Source organism: Onychomys torridus, chromosome 19, assembly GCF_903995425.1.
Source record: "Onychomys torridus chromosome 19, mOncTor1.1, whole genome shotgun sequence".
Taxonomy (NCBI): Eukaryota; Metazoa; Chordata; class Mammalia; order Rodentia; family Cricetidae; genus Onychomys; species Onychomys torridus.
Genome location: NC_050461.1, coordinates 30,935,939 through 30,957,702, shown reverse-complemented (window position 1 = coordinate 30,957,702; position 21,764 = coordinate 30,935,939). Strand labels below are relative to the sequence as shown.

Here is a 21,764-nt window from a genome sequence, read left to right as displayed (position 1 = left end):
AGTGCATCACTTTCTAATGGGTGTGCTGTGATTAGGGCCATATGCAAGCTGAGATACTGATCTTCAGGTGCAGGGAGGAAAACCTGGGGGCTAGTGCCAGGGATGCTAGACTCCAGCCCATGAAGAGTTGTTCTATGCACTCAATAGGATGCTTCTTCTTCTCCTTCTTCTCCTGGGCCCTGAGAATCAAACTTAAGCTGTTACATTTGATAGCATGAACCTTTATCCATTGAAACAGCTCACTGGCCCTTTAAATCTGCTCTCAAAAGTTAGATTCTTATGCAATTTGTGAAATGACACCAGCAGAAATATGTTATCTACATGGTGGAAAGCTAAAAAAAAAATACCATCTTTCTTCATGTCTGCTGTAACATTCAGAAAGTTGGAAAGCACTACAACAAATAATTACTATTAATTTATAAGGAAATAAGAACATAACTAAAGAGCTTTAAGGATAATCATGGGTGCCTAAGTAATCACAGTAGGATTTTGACTAATGTTTCATTAAATAATTCATTTCTACTAAAGAATGAATACTAATTATGTCATTAAATCTCCTCATAAGAGCTGTGCAGAGTGTTGTTTTTTAATCACTATGCTCAGATGAACAAATTGTGTTCGGAATTGTTCAATTTCTTACCTAGGTGTCATAGGTGCAGACTACTGTAGTCTGATGTGAACTTAGCCCTCTTGTTTGCTTGCTTGCTGATTATGTTAACACACTGGAGTTAAGCAAATCCAAGTTTTCTGAATCCAACTGCCTGGTGCTTTCCTAATGCAAGAACTACAAACTGCTGGTCTAATGATGTGTTAGATAAACAAAATGACCTCAAACTCTAACCTGAAGGCTTTTGCTTTTGTTTTAGGGAGATAACCTGATCACTGAATGTCGGTACAACACCAAGGACAGATCTGGGATGACTTGGGTAAGAAAATATTATTCTTAAACTTCATTTAAAGAGAAGAAGAAATAACCTTTGCCTTTAAAGACCAAAACTAAAAGGCAAAGTCCGCTCCTATGTTGAAACAAAACTCTGAAAGTCTTCAGCATGATGTGAAGCAAGAGCTGTGTTAGTGTTTTATCAGACATCAAAACCCTGATGGAACTGCAGTACTGACTATGCTTGTAATTTATTGGTGCTTCAGGAAATCTACCCTTCCTTATCTTTGTCCTCACCAGATAGACAAGGAATTAGCTTGTCTCCACATTACTTGGGTCTGCCTGGGTGTTTACTTAGTTAAATCCACTTCAAAAGGAAAAATGAAGTACATGAACTCAGAGCTTCAGACCCAAAAGGAAATCTGGTCCCAACAGAATTACTGGGGACTTCTGCCAAACTCTCAAGAAATAGGTATTTCATGCCTTGCTCAGTCTTTGCTAAGAACACAAAAAGAGGTCATTTCCCACCAGCCTATTTTATTAAGAGAAGACAATCTTTACTCTAAAACTGTGCACAAGGCATGAAGTAGGCCAATATGCACTTTTGGCAAATTATTGACAGATTGCCTCCTCTTTTATATGTAAATGTGTTAAAACCAGTTAGAGTTGAGATATATAAATCTGAAAAGTCAGAAAATATATCCTGCTAATTAAGAGGTTGAAGGAAAAAGATACAACTTATCTAGAAGCGGCAGAGAAAACCCCCTAAAATTTAAGACTATCATAAGGGGAGGAAAAAGGCAGTAGTAAGGAATAGGAGGGAACTGCCTTACCTATTTCAAAGTTAGCTATGGTCAAATCTGTAGCTAATAATAAATCAAATGTTTAAAATATTTCTTTGAATTTGTAAAGAATGTAGGGACGTTTTTTATCACTGTCTTTATTGGGTGTTGTGATGAAACTTCATTCTGTCTTACTGTAAAAGAATGAAAAAAGAATTATAAATATCAAGAAGGAAAAGGTGAAGAGTAAAATACATCCAAACCTCCCCAAGTTTATATTTTAAAGTAATTGCAGTTTAACATCAAAGAGTAATCTTGAAGTTAAATAATTGAAAATAAGAAGTTATCTAGAAATAAAATCCAACATTAGACATGGTTAATCTTGTAGATAAAAATATAAATATTTGTGTGAGACAATAAATATCAGCTAGAGAATTTAATAGACACTGTTGTGGGAGGCCAGCTCCCACCTTTTAAAGGGTTTCTATGAGGAGGTGAGAGGGGTAAGAAACTTTTAGATAGAAAGATAGCAGAGAGGAGAAAGACAGAAACAGGATAGCTTTGGGAGGACCTGTATCAAAATCCAATGGTCCCTCTTTAAAAGAGCTTTTTATAACAATGCCAACGGGCAGGGCAAAAGACCTCCCCTTTTCTAGATCACCACAGAGCCAAATGTAGACCCTTTTAAACACTTGGTAACCATGCCTGTGGTTAAATCATCCTCTTATGCAGACCTGCTGAATAAAGCAAGCTCAGATTCTCGGACTTTGAGTAAGTTCTCACTAGGAAACCTCTGTGGGTCTCTACAGCTCTCCCTTCTTAATGTATTGAAGAGCCTCTCAGACTCCTCAGATAGACTATGTCTGTCTTAAGTTGTCTTTCTTCCCTAATTAGCCTTATTTGTCATGGAGATGTGCTTTCCATCAAGTATACTCTGCCTTAGTTGGCAGCTAGCAAGAAGAACATTATTCATCCCTGACTACCAGCCTCTGGTAGGGGGGAGTTACAGGGCTTAACTGAGCTCTGAGCCAGGTCCCTACTAAGAGCTTGCAAATAGTTGGAACAACCACAGTAATCCCTAGGACTGCCACACTGACCAATAAAGGAGTAGAGAATGACCACGATGGAATTTCCTTTTTGAATGGATCTAAGCTGTGCCAAGCTCTTTTTTAAATCAATAAACTCTTGATGCAAACACATCAAATAAATCAATAAACTCCTGATGCAAACTTAAAGATTCCCTTAGCTTCACCAAAACATGGTTCATTAATATCAACAGATTAACATAATTCTAGTATGACTATTACTATACACATTACATGTAGCATGAAGATTACTATACATATTTACAATTCTTACAAACTTATATTAAAAACAAACTCTGTATAGGACTATTTACATTTTACAAACTTTAGCAAACATCTAAAAGAGATCTCTTAACAGAACATTTACATTTTCTTCCAACAAGACAAAGAATACATGAATCGTGAGTCACCACAGTTAGAATTGTAAGTGAACTCAAAACTGTTTCATTTCTGAAGTTCAAAGTTCAGAAAGTCAGTTCTAATAACCGTCTTGTAGTTCCCCTGAAAGTTTGAAATTAGAGGCTAATTTGTCAGCGGCTCTAGAGTCTTTGAATACAGCTCCCTCAACCCTGGTATTCAGAGAGTGCCACTGCTAGGGGGCTGTAACACTCAGGTTACCACTGCTCTTCCCCACCATTTCCCAGCCACCTTCTCTGCTGGGCCCTCCCAGCCATTCTGGAGCCAGTGGAAGTGTGCCCAGTGGTAGATGGTCATTAGCTCAGTCCCTTTACCCAAATTCATTGCAGTTCCCCTGAATGTAACACTTCAACTAAGTTCAAATAAATGGTGCTGATATTTTCACTTCCAACTACAGAGGCATTTTCCTAGGAGAGCTGCCCTAGAGCAAAGGTGGAATTATCATACTGAGCTGCCTTTCTGCTCAGCTAGTAAGAGTCAAGAACTGTCTCTTAAAGGAACCATGCACTGATTTGCCACTAGCAATCAGAAGCTGTGTGGCTCTGGGCTCTGTTTCATTCCAGCTTTTACAGTCTCAGTCCTTGAATACCAAATAGTGACAAAACCTTTGTCCCAAACTCCTTCTCAGAAGTCTGGGGGACACCCTGGTTAGTTATTTTGGCGGCACTCTTACCCTGTGAGGAAATGTCACAAAACACGACAGAATCCACTAACAAGAGTTTTATTAAGATAGGAAACAGAGAGACAGTGGTGAACAGGCCTGCGAAAAACACATGTGAATCAAGAGAGAAGCCAGGGAATGTGGCGCCAGCTTATAAAGGCTGGGCCATGCCTTCACACACAGGCTCATGTGGCTACTCCACACATGCGCATAGATCACATGGTTGTACTGCATGCTTTACACAACCATGCAAAGCCACGGGGTCCTGGTCACACAAGACGTTTTGACCTGGAAATGGCTATTTTGACCCAGAAATGGCTAGGCGGAAGTGTCTAAGTCTGCTGGGCATGCCCAGCCATGGGGGCATGTTGTGAATTCATATCACCCCTTAGCCTCCTACTTTCCCTACATTGCAGGATGGAACATTAATATGTCAGGAATACCAGTTTGGCTGCTTTCACTCCAAATCCTCTGGGGGAGTGTCATCAGCTACAGTGTCATCAGAGCTGACTGGCAATTCCTCTGTTCCATGCACTGCACCAAGTGCTCAGGCAGCCATCAAGCTTAATTTGGTGACTGAGGGTACAATTCCCCCCTCTTAATTTTTTTTGAAGCTACATCTTAAGGCTGCCATGAGCTCTCTCAATGATGCCTTATCCTTGATAGACTTTTATTAGCCCTATGTTTCTCTCTTTTGCATCTCAGGCTCAACCCAGGTTCTTTATTTGCCCTTAAGCTTTTTCCACACCCAAAGCAACTTAGCCCTGATTTCTAAAGGGTCTCAAAGCAGCCTGACAAGTGGCATTAGCATTTTAATTGCCTCCTGACAGGTAACCCTGGTCATCCATTTCCAGTCCCCAGGACGTAAGATTTTTAAGCTTTCTAACAAAGCTTTTGGAAAAAGTGACAATTGGGTCTGTTTTTAACTCCTTAAACTGTTTAAAATTAATTGGACCATGCATTCACATGATATTTCCCTGGGTGACTTGCTGCTCAATTACAGGGAACATTCGAAAGCCTTGCACCTCTTCCTTCTGCTAGCTGCCTCCCAAATACTGTCCTGAAGAGGAGGCACAGTGCTAGCAGTGAGGATTTGCCATGTTCTGGGAGGTTTTTGGGCCAGGGCAATTATGGGTGACCTTTCCATTCTCACAGATGACCCCTAGGTGAGTCTAATCCACCCCTACAGAAGAAAATGAGATCTGGGAAGGAGAAACTTGAAGTGTATCCAGTGTTTGAGAAAGGGAAATTACTAAATTTTTCAAGCATGTTAGTTCCTCCCTTGTCTCATCCCAAGACTTTGGTTCCTTAAACTTGATGGCCAAGAGGGAACTGACTCTGATTGAACAATGTTGTAAAAGTGTTTTCATCTAGTGGCAATTCCAGTAGAGCAGAAGGTTTTCTTCTGTTCATGTCCACCTCAGGGAAAATTACCCCCTGCTGCTCAGGGATTAGATCTAAGCTGTCCTGAATTAATGCCAACAGGCCAAAAGCTTCCACAGGAATCTTTTCTAGCCCATGTTCCTCATAATATTTTTGCATTTTGGCTCCAATTCTCTCTCAGGAGTCTGTGTCCAGAGTCCCATAGTTGGAAAACCAAGGAAACAATTCCTCTTTGAACTCCAGGAACCTCTGTACTTGTTACAATTCTACCTTAACTCCCCTAGTTTTCAAACTTTCTACAAGCATCTGATTACTATTTCCCTGTCCTATAGCAGCTTTTCTTTCTCAGACTTCTAAGTCTGTGGTGGGTCTTTATTCCTGGATGCTATTTTCAGGTCCAGCACTAGGGAAATTCTATTCTTACCCTAAGTTTCTTCCTACATAATATTCCTATACCTAAACCCTATATTTTCACCTAATTTGAGAGATAAAAGAGAGAGAGAGAGAGAGAGAGAGAGAGAGAGAGAGAGAGAGAGAGAAACAGGGATAGATACTTGCTGCAACCTAATTTTTTTATATAGTTTTTGCTCACAAAGAATAAAATACCATAGCCTTAACCTTAATACAAAACCAGACATGTCCAACTTCTTCCCATGGTATTTCTGTACTCTCACTTACTTCTTCTGCACCCAAGTCCCTAGTTCTGGTGCAATGACCTCCCTCTTGCTAGATCAAAGCACACCACACAGCCAAGTGCAGACCCTTCCAAATACCTGGTAAGCTTGCTCGTGGTCAAATCATCCCCTTATGCAGCCCTGCTTGGTAAAGCAAGCTCAAATTCTCAGACCCTGAGTAAGTTCTCACTAGGAAACTGTCTTTATGTATAGAATGCTCAAAGTATACTACACATTTATATAAAAGATCCCTACTGAATCCAGTATTGTCTATAACTTAATATATAGCAATGAAAAAAAAATCAATGAGACCAAAAAAGGAAAAACTTAGTAAAATGAAGAAAAACCTACTTGTTAGTATTTATTTGGCGCTAGGAACACGTCCCGAACATGACAAGACCACAGAAGAGTTTTATTAAAGAGGATAGAGATGACAGGCCTGTGTGAAACACACGTGGGGGAGAGAGAGAGACTAAGAGATTCATGCAAGATGGCACTGGCTTTTAAAGGTTGGGCCGTGCATGTGTACAGGAACTCTTGTGGGTACTCCACGCATGCGCGTAGATTACATGGCTGCAGGCGCGCTTTACGCAACCATGTAAAGCCACAGAGTCCCGTCCTGAGAGATGTCTGACCTGGAGATGGCTATTCTGAACCGGAAATAGTTAGGCGGTCCGCCGGGCAAGCCCAACCACGTGGACATGTAATTATCTATCACTACTTATAGTGGTCTATAAATGTATGTGATTCCAGTAAAAGAAATTTAGGGAAATTTCATGATTTGGGGAGTTTGGTATGCTAATTAATAAACCTTTGCCTAGTCACCACTAAGAGCTTCTCTTTCTTCATTTTTGTAAAGGTGTTTGCTGTTTTAGTTTTTACATGCATCCAAAATATACTTGGAGGATCAAAGGGTCAAGAATAGGAAAGATTGCTAACGAGAGTCAGATGGGAAGTGAGCTAAATCAAACCTTACTTTACAGCTGTGGCAACTAATCCAGGGTGGTTTGGGTCCACAGTTAGAGTTCCAGCAACAAACCTATGCATCCTACATCTGGAAATGTGGTTGTGGATAAGTCAGGGCATTCGGATAAGTGAGGCGTTGTGGGTGTTTTTATTTAATGCTGACCTGATCGACTGCTTATAATGAGAAAAATAAATTTGTCTTTTTATAACTTTCCCCCTTTCTGTTATTTGGATCATTTCTATCAATCAGTTTTAAAATTTATTAATTCTTCCCTAGGCCATCTTGTGGACTTTCAGCTCTTAAACATCCATTTTCTGGGTTTTCTCTTTCTTTTGCCACTCCTAAACTCTTCCCACATTTTGATCATATTTGCCTTTAATTGCTTGACTTCTACAGCCTTTGTTCATCCACATCTGTATCCTCTCAGTTTGTGACTAGTGACATTTTTTTCTTGAGTAAAATTAACAGTTCACTGTTTCCTTAATAATTTTTGTTTGAAAACTGGGCAGTGAAAATTGTTGAAGCAACTCTAGATTACTCAGATACAGTGGAATATTACCTGCTTATAGTTAAAAGGTGTTGCGCATTGCCACCGTAGCACATAGCTACTGATATTTATAGACCTAAAAATAATATAGAAAATTCAGGTCAGCTGAAAAAACACTCCAAAAGTCCATGGGAGGGAGAGGCAAGAGGCTAAGGAATTCAAAAACAGCTTGAGCTCCATGAGACTCTCTCTCACCCTCATAACCCTGAGTGATTCCAACAAAGTGATTTGTAACATGCAAACATCACCAGGAACCTCTGAAATGTCTACTGTGACACAAATTTATATCAGATCAATAGAACCCTTCAGGATTTTAATAGGTTATCTAAGAAAGGCACCCCTTTTTTGTTTTGTTTTGTTTGTGTTAGAAAGGCACCCTTTAAAGAGATATAAATAATATTAATTTTTAATGTTTCAATATTTTTTGAAAGTTAAGAGTCCTTTAAGTTAATAATTTTCAAAAGAGGCAGAAGCAATAGGATTGTGAGTTCAAGGCCAACCCTAGTAACTTAGTGAGACTCAGTATTAAAGCATTTTAAAGAGAGGCTCGGGCTAGAGCTTAGTGGTAGTGGTTTGTCCACCAACTCTGAGACTTGGATTTGATCCTTGGGACCATAAGAAATAATCATAAGCTGTTACTTACAAATGATAAAGACCAAATATCTTTCAGAACTGGGGATCTGCATGATACTTTTGGCTTTGTATTATGTGTGTGAGAGCTGGGGGAAACTTTGCAAAATAAAACATCTCTATTTTCAGGGAGGATTAAGCACCAGAAACGAAATGTGTCTCTCCTACCTTCTTTATTACCCAAGAATTAACCTGACCCGGTGCGCCAGCATCCCAGACATCATGGAACAGCTACAGTTCATTGGTGTGAAGGAGATCTACAGACCCGTCACGTGAGTGGCAGTGAATTATAGACATCCCAGAGTGGGTCTTATCTCCATACTGAGGCATTATGGGCTATTTTATGTACTGCTCTTTTTAATTGCTTGTAACTCAGGAGACCAAGTAAGCGTCTTGGTTGCTATGTCCAAGTTCCTCCAAAATACCCTTGGGATCATTGATGGCTGGGAAGACATAAAGGATCTAGCCATTAGCTGTACTCTTGGATAAAGTTATTACCAGGAAAGGATACAAAGGGAAATCAACAAACGAAAAGGCAGAGTTCAGAGCACCCAAGCTCCCAGAGGCATCTCCAGGTAGCCATACAGAATACCCATCCAATTGTGATAATGTCTCTATGGAGGTCTCCTATATAAGCTCCATAGAGCAGATATGCCTGGGCTTTTTACTGGAGATGCTCCTGTAGGGCTGTCTGCCTAATGCATGCCCAATTTGCAGACTTGCCAATAGAAAGCAAGTGTTCAGCACAAAGCATATTGACTATAGTGCTGAGCCTTTTGATCATTTAGAGGAAGTTTTATACCAATCTAAGAAACTGTCAACTATTTAAGTTGCTAACCAAAAGTGAACCGTGTGGTCAGGCTTTAGACAGGGTCTTCCTGCATGATTTGGGTTGACTTCCAAGTTTCGATCCTCCTGCCTCTGCCTCCCAGGTGCTAGGATTCTGGTTATGTGCCTCCATGTTCAGGTAAGAATCAAGCATTTTATGTAGAGCAGTTTCAGACCTATTTTGTAAACACTGTATGATTGTATATCATAGAAACTAGTATAATTAGATACAATGATTTTTTTTCTTCTCCTCTTAGGGTTATATTCTAGAGTTTAAGGGGTTAATAGACAAACAGATGGGCATTAAATAGTAGTGGTTGTTATAAAACAGTGAAAATAATAATAAAAAACAGTGAAAAAAAATAAGGAAGTGAGTAACTGTTGCCAGCAGAAGACTCAAAACCTTTCTGGGAAGTAACATTTGAGCAGGGACCTACAGACTGAAGAGCCAGCGATGGAAAGATGTTGTATGCAGAGAAAAGAGAGTGATGTGTGTGTATGTCATGATCCTGCTGGGTTTGAGAACGAACAAGAGGATGCCTTTGGCTAGGGCAGAGTGGAGATTGGCAGAGACCAATGTGTGAGGATGTGGTGTCCGAAGTAGATTGGACCACAGAGGCCATTATGAGTATTATGAAAAGAAGTCACCATGGGATAGTGGCAAAGTCAGTTTGGCGAGGGTGAGAAGGAAGGACCACAGGAGGATAAGATGGGGAAAGAGTACTGATCAGGAAATTACTGTGATTGTCCACTGAAAGCCAAGGGCACCTTGGACCTAGGCATGACATCATGCTAAGGATGCGTTATGGGAGATGCTGAAAAAGAGTTTATGTTCTCAGGAACAGTGGCACAAAGCGTAAGGATGGTTGGCAGAAATTTATGTATGATTTAATGTGTCTTAACAGGAAGATCTTTCTGATAATTAAGAATTTACAAAATGAAAAAGACTGATGTAATTGGACAAACATATACAGAGATTTTTGAGAGTGCTTTTAAGAATAGGATAAAAAAAAACCATTTAATGAAGACATGATAAAATGTGGATAGTCAAAAGAAAACATATAATAATTTATGTTCCAAATAACCCAAGAATTAGAAATTGTAAACTAAGTGCTTTCTTGTTCATCGTGTGTATATATGCTTTCCTCTGCTCCTTTCTAAGCCCTGCTGTGACCATGAGTGCAGAAAGCATCGTCTAGTCATCACTAAATACTGATCACAAAACACTTACGTGAACTGAGCAGCAGTTACTAAGTCTATTCACATCCATGAGTTAGTTTAACCTTCTTGCACATCATCCCAGTTGGGAGAACAGGGAGTGGGACTTCAGTTCTATAGGGGAGGAAACAGAAACTAAGATTTAGGAAACTGCTTGACACCACACAGTATATCATAAATGGGAAAATTAGGGTTCACAATCCAAGATCCTCTTCACAACCTACACATGGAAGAATTTTCCAGAAGTTCAGACCTTTTAAAATGAAAGTATGATGTGATTAGACAAAAGTACACAGGGTTAATAAACTATTAATAGACACCAAAACAATACATAAAATGTAATTCTAAAAAAAATACTAGGACAGGGCACAATGAGGAGACTCAGTGGGAAAAAGCACTTGTTACCAGGCAGGTGAGGACCTAAGTTCAACTCCTGGAAACATAAGGGTATGACATGTTTGAATATTTGGATGGTTGGATTTTGGCACATATGTGTGTGTATGTCTTTGTATGTGTTCATGCATGCATGCTTGTGTATTGCAATGCTGGAGAACAAACTTGGAGCCTGGCACATGGCAGGCAAGTGATGTACCCTTGAGTTATACCTCTAGCTTCCCAAATATTCCTATCATATTGTGCCTTACTTCAAGGAGATTTTCCTCTTTAGAATATATTCTACACCCCAGACAGGAAATTTCCTAATTGTGTGATTATTAGCAAATGGCTGTATGTTTACAAATGAATAGATGTACCTTGCTTCATCCCTTATGATCACCATGGACTGGGCTGGGCATCTCTACAGATTCCTCTCACTGCCTGATGGGCTTTGCCAGTGTCCTTAATTTCTATCTTCCCAGGAAATGCTACATTTGTGCCTTCATCACTTGGGACGACAGGAAGAACTGATTTCCAAAACTAGGTTAACTGTGGGCTCTCATTACCCAGAAAAAGAGTATTTTGTTTTCTTTTATTATAGCTGTATAATTTTTCTAATCTATTTAGAATTTTCCCCAGATGTTTTCTTCTTCTTCTTCTTCTTCTTCTTCTTCTTCTTCTTCTTCTTCTTCTTCTTCTTCTTCTTCTTCTCCTCCTCCTCCTCCTCCTCCTCCTCCTCCTCCTCCTCCTCCTTCTCCTTATTATCATTATTATTATTCTTTTTTTTAAAGCTTTTTTTTAAAAAAAAAATTATTTATTATGTATACACATGTTTGACTGCAGACCAGAAGAGGGCACCAGATCTCATTACAGATGGTTGTGAACCACCATGTGGTTGCTGAGAATTGAACTCAGGACCTCTGGAAGAGCAGTCAGCGCTCTTAACCTCTGAGCCATCTCTCCCGCCCCCAAACAATTACTTCCTTTTTTTCTTTTTTGGAGCTGAGGATCGAACCCAGGGCCTTGTGCTTGCTAGGCAAGCGCTCTACCACTGAGCTAAATCCCCAACCCCTTATTCTTTTTTTTTTTTTTGAGACAGGGTTTCTCTGTAGCTTTGGAGGCTGTCCTGGAACTCACTCTGTAGACCAGGCTGTCCTCGAACTCACAGAGATCCACCTGCCTCTGCCTCCTGAGTGCTGGGATTATAGGTGTGCGCCACGACCTCCCGGCTTTGTTTTCTTCTTTTTTATTTAAGAAAATATTTTCTTTTTAAGAGGCAGGGGCTGAAACAGAGTGTTTTCCAGACTGACCACATACCCATGACAATTCTCCTGCCTCAGTTTTTCAAGTAGTGGAATTATAGGGGTGAACCTCCACACCTGGCTTCAAATATTTTCTCTCAACGTTGACACTTCTCAGTATTCATCTTCCACACTTTAATTTATTTTGTCTTTATTTCCTTTGCTCTGTAGTCTGCCTCTCATCTTATTCTACTGCTTTATTACCTTGAACTTGAGGGGTTTTTCTTGTTTGTTTGTTTGTTTTTTGTTTTTTGAGACAGGGTTTCTCTGTGTAGCTTTGCGCCTTTTTCCTGGAACTCACTTGGTAGCCCAGGCTGGCCTCGAACTCACAGAGATCTGCCTGCCTCTGCCTCCCGAGTGCTGGGATTAAAGACATGTGCCACCACCGCCAGGTGGAACTTGAGATTTTAATCATTAAATTAAATTAATTAAATCTGTATTATTAAACTCATATAATAATAAACTCCAAGAGGAAACAATTTCTATAACTTTTCCCAGTTTCATTTATTGCTATTTTCGTCTGAACTCAGTTTTCCTATATTTTTAAAGATATTTCTATTATGTTTAATTATGTGTATAGGGGTGGGTATGTGCACATGACTGTATGTGCTCACAGAGGTCACAGGTGTCAGATACCCTGGAGCTGGAGCTATAGGCAGTAGGGAGCTGCCAGGTGTGGGTGCTGGGAATTGAACTTGGGTCCTCTTGGAAGAGCAATAAATGCTCTTGACCACTTAGAAATCTCTACAACCTCCTTTGATTCATATTTTATAAGTATTTTACAAGTTGCACCATGTGATTGTCTTTAGCCTTGTGGTTTCACGGGTCCCATCTCATTTCTTGCTTATTCTGAGGGCTTCTGTCCAAAACCTCATCACACATATTTGAACCTAGGCTTTCTTCTTGCCACACCACAGCTGGAGGATTAGATGAGTCATTTTCTGCACACATATTTTGAGAGGAAAGGGCTGTAGAGTGAGACTGGATGCTCCCTGGTATAATGTGTGTGTTGTTCCTGCCTTGGATTTATTACTGCTGTCAGAAGCCACCTTCTCTCTGGAGGGCTGAGTTACTTTCATGGAGGAATGTGTCAGCTTTGGAAGGGGATGTCCAGTCTCTTGCCACCCTGGAGACGACCTTCTGTCTATGAGACTCCATCTGGCTGGGTTCCTTCCAGTACTTCATCAGGGTTGTGCTTTACTGAGACAGATTCCTCATTGTCCTTCATTAACAATCAGAAGGTTACAACATCATCTTACATTTTGTTTTGTTTTCTTCTTGATGATCTGCTTCCAGCTGCTGTGTTCACCTTTATGTCAATTGCTTGGGTCATAATTTCAAGTTAAGTGTACCTATCTTTAATGAGATCTTTGGAAAATTCCATCAATGCCACATCTATCCTACACAATCAGAACATAACCAGGCATGGCAACCTCACCTCCTCCATAAAGTTCCGGGAAACTGGAAATTTGCTACATGTCACTCTATGTTAATTTTTTTCTTTCCTGAATTTTAAAATAAGTGTGGCTGTTGCATGTGCTTCTGTGTCTGGCTCTTTCATTAGTAATGATGCTAGAATTCATTTGTATTTGTGGCTGTTTCATTCAATGCCTTTTTCTCGCTGAGCAATGTTCCCCTGGGTAGACCCACTTCCTATAGGCTCATCCCTATGGAAATAGAGCTTCAGGGAGATGCAAACATTCAGACCACTGCAAGGGGTACTAGGACCAACCCTGACATTTCCAGTAAATCCCTCCATTTGGCATTTTGCATTCCCAGAACACTCTACAGTTAATCTTCAGAATGACAGCAAAGAACTTCCCTTATGTTATCTGTGAGTGTGTCTGTGGGATTCCTTTTTACTTTTACACACATTTCATATATTATCAAACGGTGTCACTTATTTTCTCACTGAATGGTAAGAGCTCTTTATATTATCGATATTCATCCCCTGATGATACTGAGCCATGGATAATTTCTCTCAATCTATAGCTTGATTTTCATTGTTTCACTGTTGCCTGAGGTTCCTTCTGTCATTTTGTCTTTGTTTTGACTTTTGAAATCCCCTCCAAGGAATCTTTGGAAACTATACATTGTGAATATTTTCCCCTCTGGAACTTTAATGTTTAGATTGATGATTCGTTTTGAATAGATTTTTCTTGTAGCACAAGACAAATCCAAAGCTCATTGGTTTTCTAAATACATATCAAGAACAATTTGCTTAAAGATCACTGCCTTTAAATTTTTTTTTATATTATTAATATGTGTGTTTGTGTGTGTGTGTGTGTGTGGTGTGTATATGTGTAGTGTGTGTGTGTGTGTATGTGTGGGTGTGTGTGTGTGTGGTGTGGTGTGTGTGGGGTGTGTGTGTGGTGTGGGGTGTGTGTGGGGTGTGTGTGTGTGGGGTAGTGTGGTGTGTGGGTGTGTGTGTATGGTGTGTGTGTATGTGTATGTGTATGTGTGTGGTGTGGTGTGTGTGGGGTGTGTGTGTGGTGTGGGGTGTGTGTGGGGTGTGTGTGTGTGGGGTAGTGTGGTGTGTGGGTGTGTGTGTATGGTGTGTGTGTATGTGTATGTGTATGTGTGTGGTGTGGTGTGTGTGTATATGTGGTGTGTGTGTGTGTGTGTGTGTGTGTGTGTGTGTGTTTAGGACAACTTACAGGAGTGAGCTATTACCTTCCACCATGTGGTCCCAAGGGATAGAATATAGATTGTCGGTGGCATCTATTGCTGAGCCATCTTGCAGGCCTGAAAATTGCCTTTTTATGGCTGGACTCTGTTTATGGCTATATACCTAGGTTTACTTTGGTACACACTTGATTTGTGTAATCCTGGAGGAAGACTAAATAGCAAAACACAGTCTGTAATGTCCCACTTCTTGTTACCTTTTCCCAAATTAATTTGATCATCTAGGCTCGTTATATTTTCACATATAAGATTAAGACAAATTGTCAGTTTCTTAAAACAAATACCCAAACAAAAAAACCTAAGATAATATGACTGGAAATGCTACAGAAAGCTCAGGGCATGCAGAAGTAACCCTTTAGCCACCAAATAAAAACTAGACAACCCCAATTAGCAATATAACAGCCCCTGTTTCCATCCCTGGACAAGAAGTTTAAAAACCATCAGGACAAAATGAGATTTATATGGGTGATATGGAGTCCCTGTATCAACTAGAAAGAACTGACATGTTAACCATAGTCAATCTACTCCATGAACATAGAATGTGTCACTCATGAAAACATATTCTCCTTCTCTTCAGTAGGTTTTAGTGTGGTTTTCTTTATAGTTTTTAGTATAGATGTTTTCACCTGTTTTATTAATAATATTTATCTTTTATTTTTTAATACCTTTTGTGTGTTAATTTTGTAATCTGTCTCTCAGCAATTTCCAGATCTTGGAGTTTCTCCAGTTTGTCTGTAGGTTAGGGTTCATCTTTACATACTTGTTCATGTGCTTAGTCATTTTTTGGCTGTATGTATGTATTTTGTGTTGATGATCACTACACTGTCCCTAATGCTTTAATATCCCTGTCAGTGTGACTCTAGAATAAAGGTTTAGGGCCACTGATCTTTACTGTTAAGGCCTGGTCCACTCTCAGGTCTCCAAGATGGATCTCCTAGATGTCACTGAATGCCTGTGCCATCAGCAAAGACTCTCTGCTCTGGCTATTTGGAACTTGAATGTGTACCAGCCTAGCTCTCAGAATCGTAGTTTTTGTTTGTTTGTTTATTTGTTTGTTTCTGTTTTTTTAATAGTTCCCAGTTACTCTTTGCCTAACTTTGTGCCATTTTATCTTAAATCTATTTGACTCATTAATCAAGTGCGTATTTAGTTACCCCTCCTACAGACTTAAAGAGCTCTCTTTGTCTGTGATCTATTCCTCTGTAGCACTCTACTTTGCAACTTGCAGAACTTCAGACTCCCTTAATTCAGACTCTTGTCTCATTAATTCATTGTGATGGTCATTTTATGGCTCGGAAATTCTCCTTTTCGGCATTGTGACCCAGGGCGTGCTCACAGGCAGAACTCTGGGGTGAACACAGTGTTCAAATATGACCTGTGTTCATTTCCTTTGGGGTCATAGTTTTTTCCTGCCTGTTTTCCACTCTCCTATCCCAGATGCTCTGTACAGCTTTGTTAATGATGTTGGCATTTATCACAGTAAGTTGGTGTCTGTTACTCCTCATGGCCGGGAGTAAAAGTCCGTTAAGGAGCATGTTGTTTGATTTACTAATTTTTAACCATATGTTTATTTGTGTGATAGAGGTTGAATCTGTAAAGCTATTCACTCCACTGTATGGACCTGGCCCTGCTTCTTGGCTGAAGTTACCTACTTTCTTTCCTCCTCCCCACACCTCTTCCTGTTCCCAAGAATGACCCTAGCAGCAATGACTTTGAAACAGCCATGGGGTTCCAGGCAGATACTAGGTCTAACAACTACAAGTTACTTTCTTCCATCTGGTTTTACATTATACAGAGCAGGAGAGCCATGTCTAAAGTCATTACATGTGAAATGATTCATTGGATGAACTGAATTTACAGATGAAATTGCTTATTTTTTGCAAAGAAAATTAAAATACACTCTATGCTACTTTGGGTAGTGGGTATATTTTGCTGGGTTATAAGAAAAATGTATCTCAGAGTTTAAATTTGATTTGCAAAGAAAAATTATCCATCAGTATTAAAGCATGATATTAACACAATTTGTTCAAATCAACCACAGTGATTATTTATAATATCATTTTATTTATATGTATGTCTGCATAGGCACACTGGAAATATACTGCTTTAGCTTCTATAACATTCTAAATTCCTCCAACTGAACCCTAGTCCCAATAACAGCAAGGTTACTTGTTATTTTGATTAATTAATTTATGTTAATTTAATTAATTTATTTAATCCTGCCACTGTTTCTGATGGAAAGCTTAGTCCTTCTCAAATGAATAATTAGCACATTTGCTTTTGCAATGCTTCTGTCCTCTCTCCTCAGTTCTCCAGGGAGTAATCTGAGCTGTGTTGTTAGAAAACTTGGAAGGTTTTTGGTTAGAGGAGACAAAAGGGACATTTATTATGAAGGGTCGAAAGAGACAGAGTATGAAGCAGAGAGGCTCAGAGGGGCCGGTACTGCATTTTCAGGTTCCCAATCCTCTAGCCCTGTCTCCAATACACGGGCCATTTGGTTGGCTCTCGACTCCTGGCTGCCCTACCAACACACGTAGTTACAGCTTTCACTTTTTTTTTGCTGTGAATTCTCCATAAATATTAACTTACTGGCTTATTATAGTATCAAAGCTTTTAGAGTCAGCTCTGCAGAATGCTTACAGTGTTCACTTTGGCCAGCAAAGCTGCACAAAGGTCACATTGACCACCACATTAATCACACTGAACCCCTTAGGTAAAAGTCCAGGCGACGCCTGGTGGTGTTTCAGGAGATTGCATGTAGATACTTCCCATACAACCCCTGAACCGCCTCCATTTCCATTTACAAAGTTGGTTTTTCTTTTTTCTTTCTTTCTTTCTTTCTTTCTTTCTTTCTTTCTTTCTTTCTTTCTTTCTCTCTCTCTCTCTCTCTCTCTCTCTCTCTCTCTCTCTCTCTCTCTCTCTCTCTCTCTCTCTCTCTCTCCCTCCCTCCCTCCCTCCCTCTCTCTTTCTTTCTTTTTTCAGTATAGACACCTTGTCTCTGTAAAGGTAAATGTTATTTTAATAGTGAATATAAACTACCCTACATATAAAAAAACTAGCAGCAAGTTTTAAATGGCAGAATATGCAAATTTAACAGGCTTATTTCTAGTCAAGTTTTGCTCTATGGCAATTCTGGGTCATATCCATAAGTCACCACAATTTGGTTAGAAAACGCTATAGATTTTAGAAAACTGCACGGCACATTTAACGTAATGTGATGCTGACTGCTCCTATTACAGCACTCAACATTAGAGCTTGTGTGAAATAGTATATTTAAGACTCCACAAAGTTATATTGACTTGAATGAGAGGGAGAGATTGGGGCTGAAGGACCGAAGCCTACTAAAATAGTACCCACTTTTCTTATTTTCTCAGTTCTAAGAACAGATGAAAAATAATTTTCAACTTTGTCATGAAAACATTACTTTTATAACCTCCCGCCCCTCAGATTTATGGTTTGTGTATCTTGTTTAAAAAGATAATATCCAGGGTGCCTAAGTGGGCTGCCCAGGTTACAGAGAGAAAGAAAAAAGCCAATGAACAGATGTGAGGACCCAGCATTGAAACTGTGGATTCAGCAGCTGGGCTGTGACTACTGGCAATCACTAAATCATCATTTGGGGCTGTCACAGGCTGTTGGTCACTCATGATAATCTTGTATAACAACTACGAATTAGTTAATGTCAAGTTTTGGACATGTAAATGGTTATACCTTTCTTTTTTTAGAAATCAATAATATACAGCATTGGGGGAAGCAGTCTCCTTTCAAGCTGACTAAGACACATTTGGGTTATCTCTTCTTTCTTTGGCATTTAAATTCACATGTCTTATTTTAAAAGGGTGCCCATGGAAGCTGAGTATATTAAGTGTGAAATATAATTTTTCAGTAAACTGATTTTTTAAGACAGAGTTACGTGTAACCAAGGCTATTCTTGAACTCACTGGGTCGCAAAAGTTGGCCTTGAACTTTTTATCCACCTCTCTGTCTCCTGAGTGCTAGGGTTATTAGCAGAGACCACCATATACAGCTTCAGTGTCATCTTAAGCCACCGATTCAGTTCTAAATCTTTAGTGTTTATCCTCTTAAGCAACCAGAGCAGGACACTCTGGGGTGGCTTTTCCACAGGACACTCTGAAGTTTACACCTGTTACAGTAACTTTCAAGAACCCGCAGTGTTCTTTAGCATCGTCCAGTTCAGACATTAATACTTACCAGTTATGTGATAATGTTAACTGGAACTTTCAAACCCTGGGAAAGAGTTCTGAAGCAAAATTATTTGTCTAAAAGTTAATAACCACTGGCCAGGTCCTATGCTTTGATGGATAGCCCCACACTTGTGTTCATATGCACGGCCCTAACTGGACTTGGTGGGTTACAAAAAAAGAAAAGGAAAAGACATGAAATTGGGAGGGAGTGTGTTGGGGGCATGGGTGTGACCATGTATTTATATGGTCATATTTTGTTGTATATGTGTATGAAATTCTCAAGAACAAAGAGAATTTGAATGAAGAGAATCTCTCTGAAAACAAAACAAACCACCCAGCAACAAAATTTGATCAGTGTATGGAACTGAAAAGTATAAATAAAGGTTAACTATGATTTCAACTAAAGCAGTAAAAATTAAAGTAATAACCACTTGCATCTAAAGAAGATGAATCATTCCTTTAAGAGCCTCCTTACTTGTTAGCTGGAGAGATCATCCAGCAGTGAAGAGTACTTGTTCTTACAGAGAATCCAGGGTTAGTTCTCAGCACACAAATGGCAGTTCACTACCATCCATAACTGTCCAAGTTCAAAGAATTTGATTTCTTCTTTGGGTCTCCCTTGGTACAAGGCATGCATGGGGGACACATACATAAAGGCAGTCAAAACACTCATACACATAAAGTAAATAAGTGTCAAAGGAAAGAAAGAGGAAGACTCCTTATTTGGAGAAGATTTCCAGTAACAACTAATGAGTCCGTAAATGCCTTATATGGAATTATTTTTATAATAATTGCATGAAGTCTATGTTAGAATGTTGAAAATTGCAGGAAATATGAAATGTAATATACTGCAATGTGAGGTACTAAATGTAATTGTGATTATTTAATTTCAGGACATGGCCTTTCATTATCAAAAGCCCGAAGCAATATAGAAACCTTTCTTTCATGGATGCAATGAACAAGTTTAAGTGGACTAAGAAAAGAAGGGCTATCCTTCAATAAGCTTGTCCTCAGCCTGCCCGTGAATGTGAGATGTTCCAAGACAGACAATGCAGAGTGGTCGGTAAGCCCTGCTTTTCATCTTCTAGGAACCTGGTTGTCACACCTGAATCCCAAAGAGGAAATTCTAAGCTTCAGGTAGCCACCCATCCATCACTGGTCTGAGTGTGCTTCCATGTTTGGTCATGGATCTTGTTTGGTGATCATTGGAGTTGGCAGACAACCAACCTCAGATTCCTGAGAACTCTGTTTGAAGAGAAATTTTTTTTTTCTCTCAAACTTTAGTTGTGATGAAGTGGAATAGATGGGCAGCTTAGAAACCATGGGGACCTGCTTGTAGCACCTTCCAAGTAGTGTCTAGTCCTTTTCCCCCTCCCTCCTGTCCAGAGCTAAAGTTTCTGCATCTTTTGATGCTTGGCTTCTTCAGCAAGTACAGTCTATCCCCTAATCTCCACCAGAAGTGGAGGTGGATCGGCAAGTGTCTTAGTTACTTTTTTTATGGCTGTGATAAGACGCCACTTCTATAGCAACTCATAGAACAAATAGTTTATTGGGGGCTTACAGTTCCTGAGGGTGAGCCAATGACCATCATGGTGGGGAACCTGGCAGCAGGCTGTCAGGCATGGTAATAGAGCAGTAGCTGAGAGTTTACATTCTTATCCAAGAAGGGGAGAGAGAGAGAAACAGAGGGATAGAGGGATAAAGAGTAAAGACACACAGAGGGAGGACACAAAGAGAGACAGAGAGAAACAGAAAGAGAGAAAGAGCTAACTGAGAATAGCACAGGCTTTTGAAACTTCAAATCCTACTCCCAGTAACACACACTCCAACAAAACCACACCTCCTAATCCTTCCCAAGCAGTTCTACCAACTGGGGACCAAGTACTCAAACATACCAGCCTATGGGGGAAATAGGTGAGAGAGAGAGAGAGAGAGAGAGAGAGAGAGAGAGAGAGAGAGAGAGAGAGAGTTAACTAGGAATGGCCTGGGCTTTTGAAACCTCAAAGCCTACTTCCATTGATACAGACTACAACAAAACCACACTTTCTAGCCCTTCCCAAACAGCTTCACCAATGGGGGACCAAGTATTCCAATATATGAGCTGTGGGGGCCATTCTCTTTCAAGCCCCTGAAGCGAGCAAAGCCACAGCCCTAACACAGCTACTCACAGGAACTGCCTTTCTCTTTTTCAGATTCAAGGGATGACAGCATTACCTCCTGATATCAAAAGGCCTTATAGAGCAGAACCTTTGGTGTGTGGGACGCCAGCTTCCTCTCCTCCGCATGCCGTTTTCTCCCTCAGGTTGCTCGTGTACTCTCTGCTTCTTGGAAGCATGCTGAGCACCCAGGGCTTGTGACCGCTGTACTTAGTGACACTGGAGTCTGGAATCTGAGACTGTCCTTTAAAGTCAGGTTAAAGACTGTCTGTGTTCATGTTGGGCCTGAAGAGATGGGTGTGACGAGCATGGAAACTTCAATTTCACTCACACCCTCTATTCTGCTCCCCAGTGTTCCTGAGCTATGTCACTGGGGTTCTCAAGAGTTTCCTTAAAAAATTCATGTTCTGTGCCTATGATTAGTAAAATAAAATGGACCTGACTTAACCACTTTGAAAGTTGGACAAGCAGAAAGAAAAGAATGTTTAATTGTTTTCTATATTCTGTGTTACTCAATGTCCACTGTTCAACCTGACACCCCTCCTTCTTTTCACACACAACATCACAGGGATGACTTTCCACTCCATTTTCCTTCATAGGTGTAACTTGCAAGTGTGAGCATAGCCCTACTCTCTCTGACATTGCCCAGTCCCTGGGTTTTCTATGACCTCTGACCTCAGTGCTTTTCGGTGGTACCTCTTGGATTTCCTCGATAGTCTGCGTCTAAAACCCAGATCAAAGTATTTCCCTGTTTCCTCAGGACTGTTCAGCTGACTTTTTTTTTTTTTTTTTTTTTTTTTTTTTTTTTTTTATTAAGCTCTGTCACTCTCTTAAAAGAAAGAGATTTTGGTTGGGGATTTAGCTCAGTGGCAGAGCACTTGCCTAGCAAGTGCAAGGCCCTGGGTTCAATCCTCAGCTCAAAAAGAAAAGAAAGAGATTATGATAAATGCAGAGATGGTGGTTGCTGATT

General features: G+C 40.0%; 1 protein-coding gene across 1 annotated transcript in view; it reads left to right on the top strand.

The window, feature by feature from the left end:
• Moxd1 (monooxygenase DBH like 1) overlaps positions 1 to 21,561 on the top strand; it is an 84,023-nt gene extending 62,462 nt beyond the window's left edge. The window contains 5 exon segments of the mRNA XM_036168969.1: positions 867 to 926; positions 8,156 to 8,298; positions 19,532 to 19,616; positions 19,618 to 19,701; positions 20,831 to 21,561. Of these exon segments, the coding sequence (XP_036024862.1) occupies positions 867 to 926; positions 8,156 to 8,298; positions 19,532 to 19,616; positions 19,618 to 19,701; positions 20,831 to 20,995 (537 nt within the window). The 3' untranslated portion in view covers positions 20,996 to 21,561.
• The last annotated feature ends 203 nt before the right edge of the window (positions 21,562 to 21,764 follow it).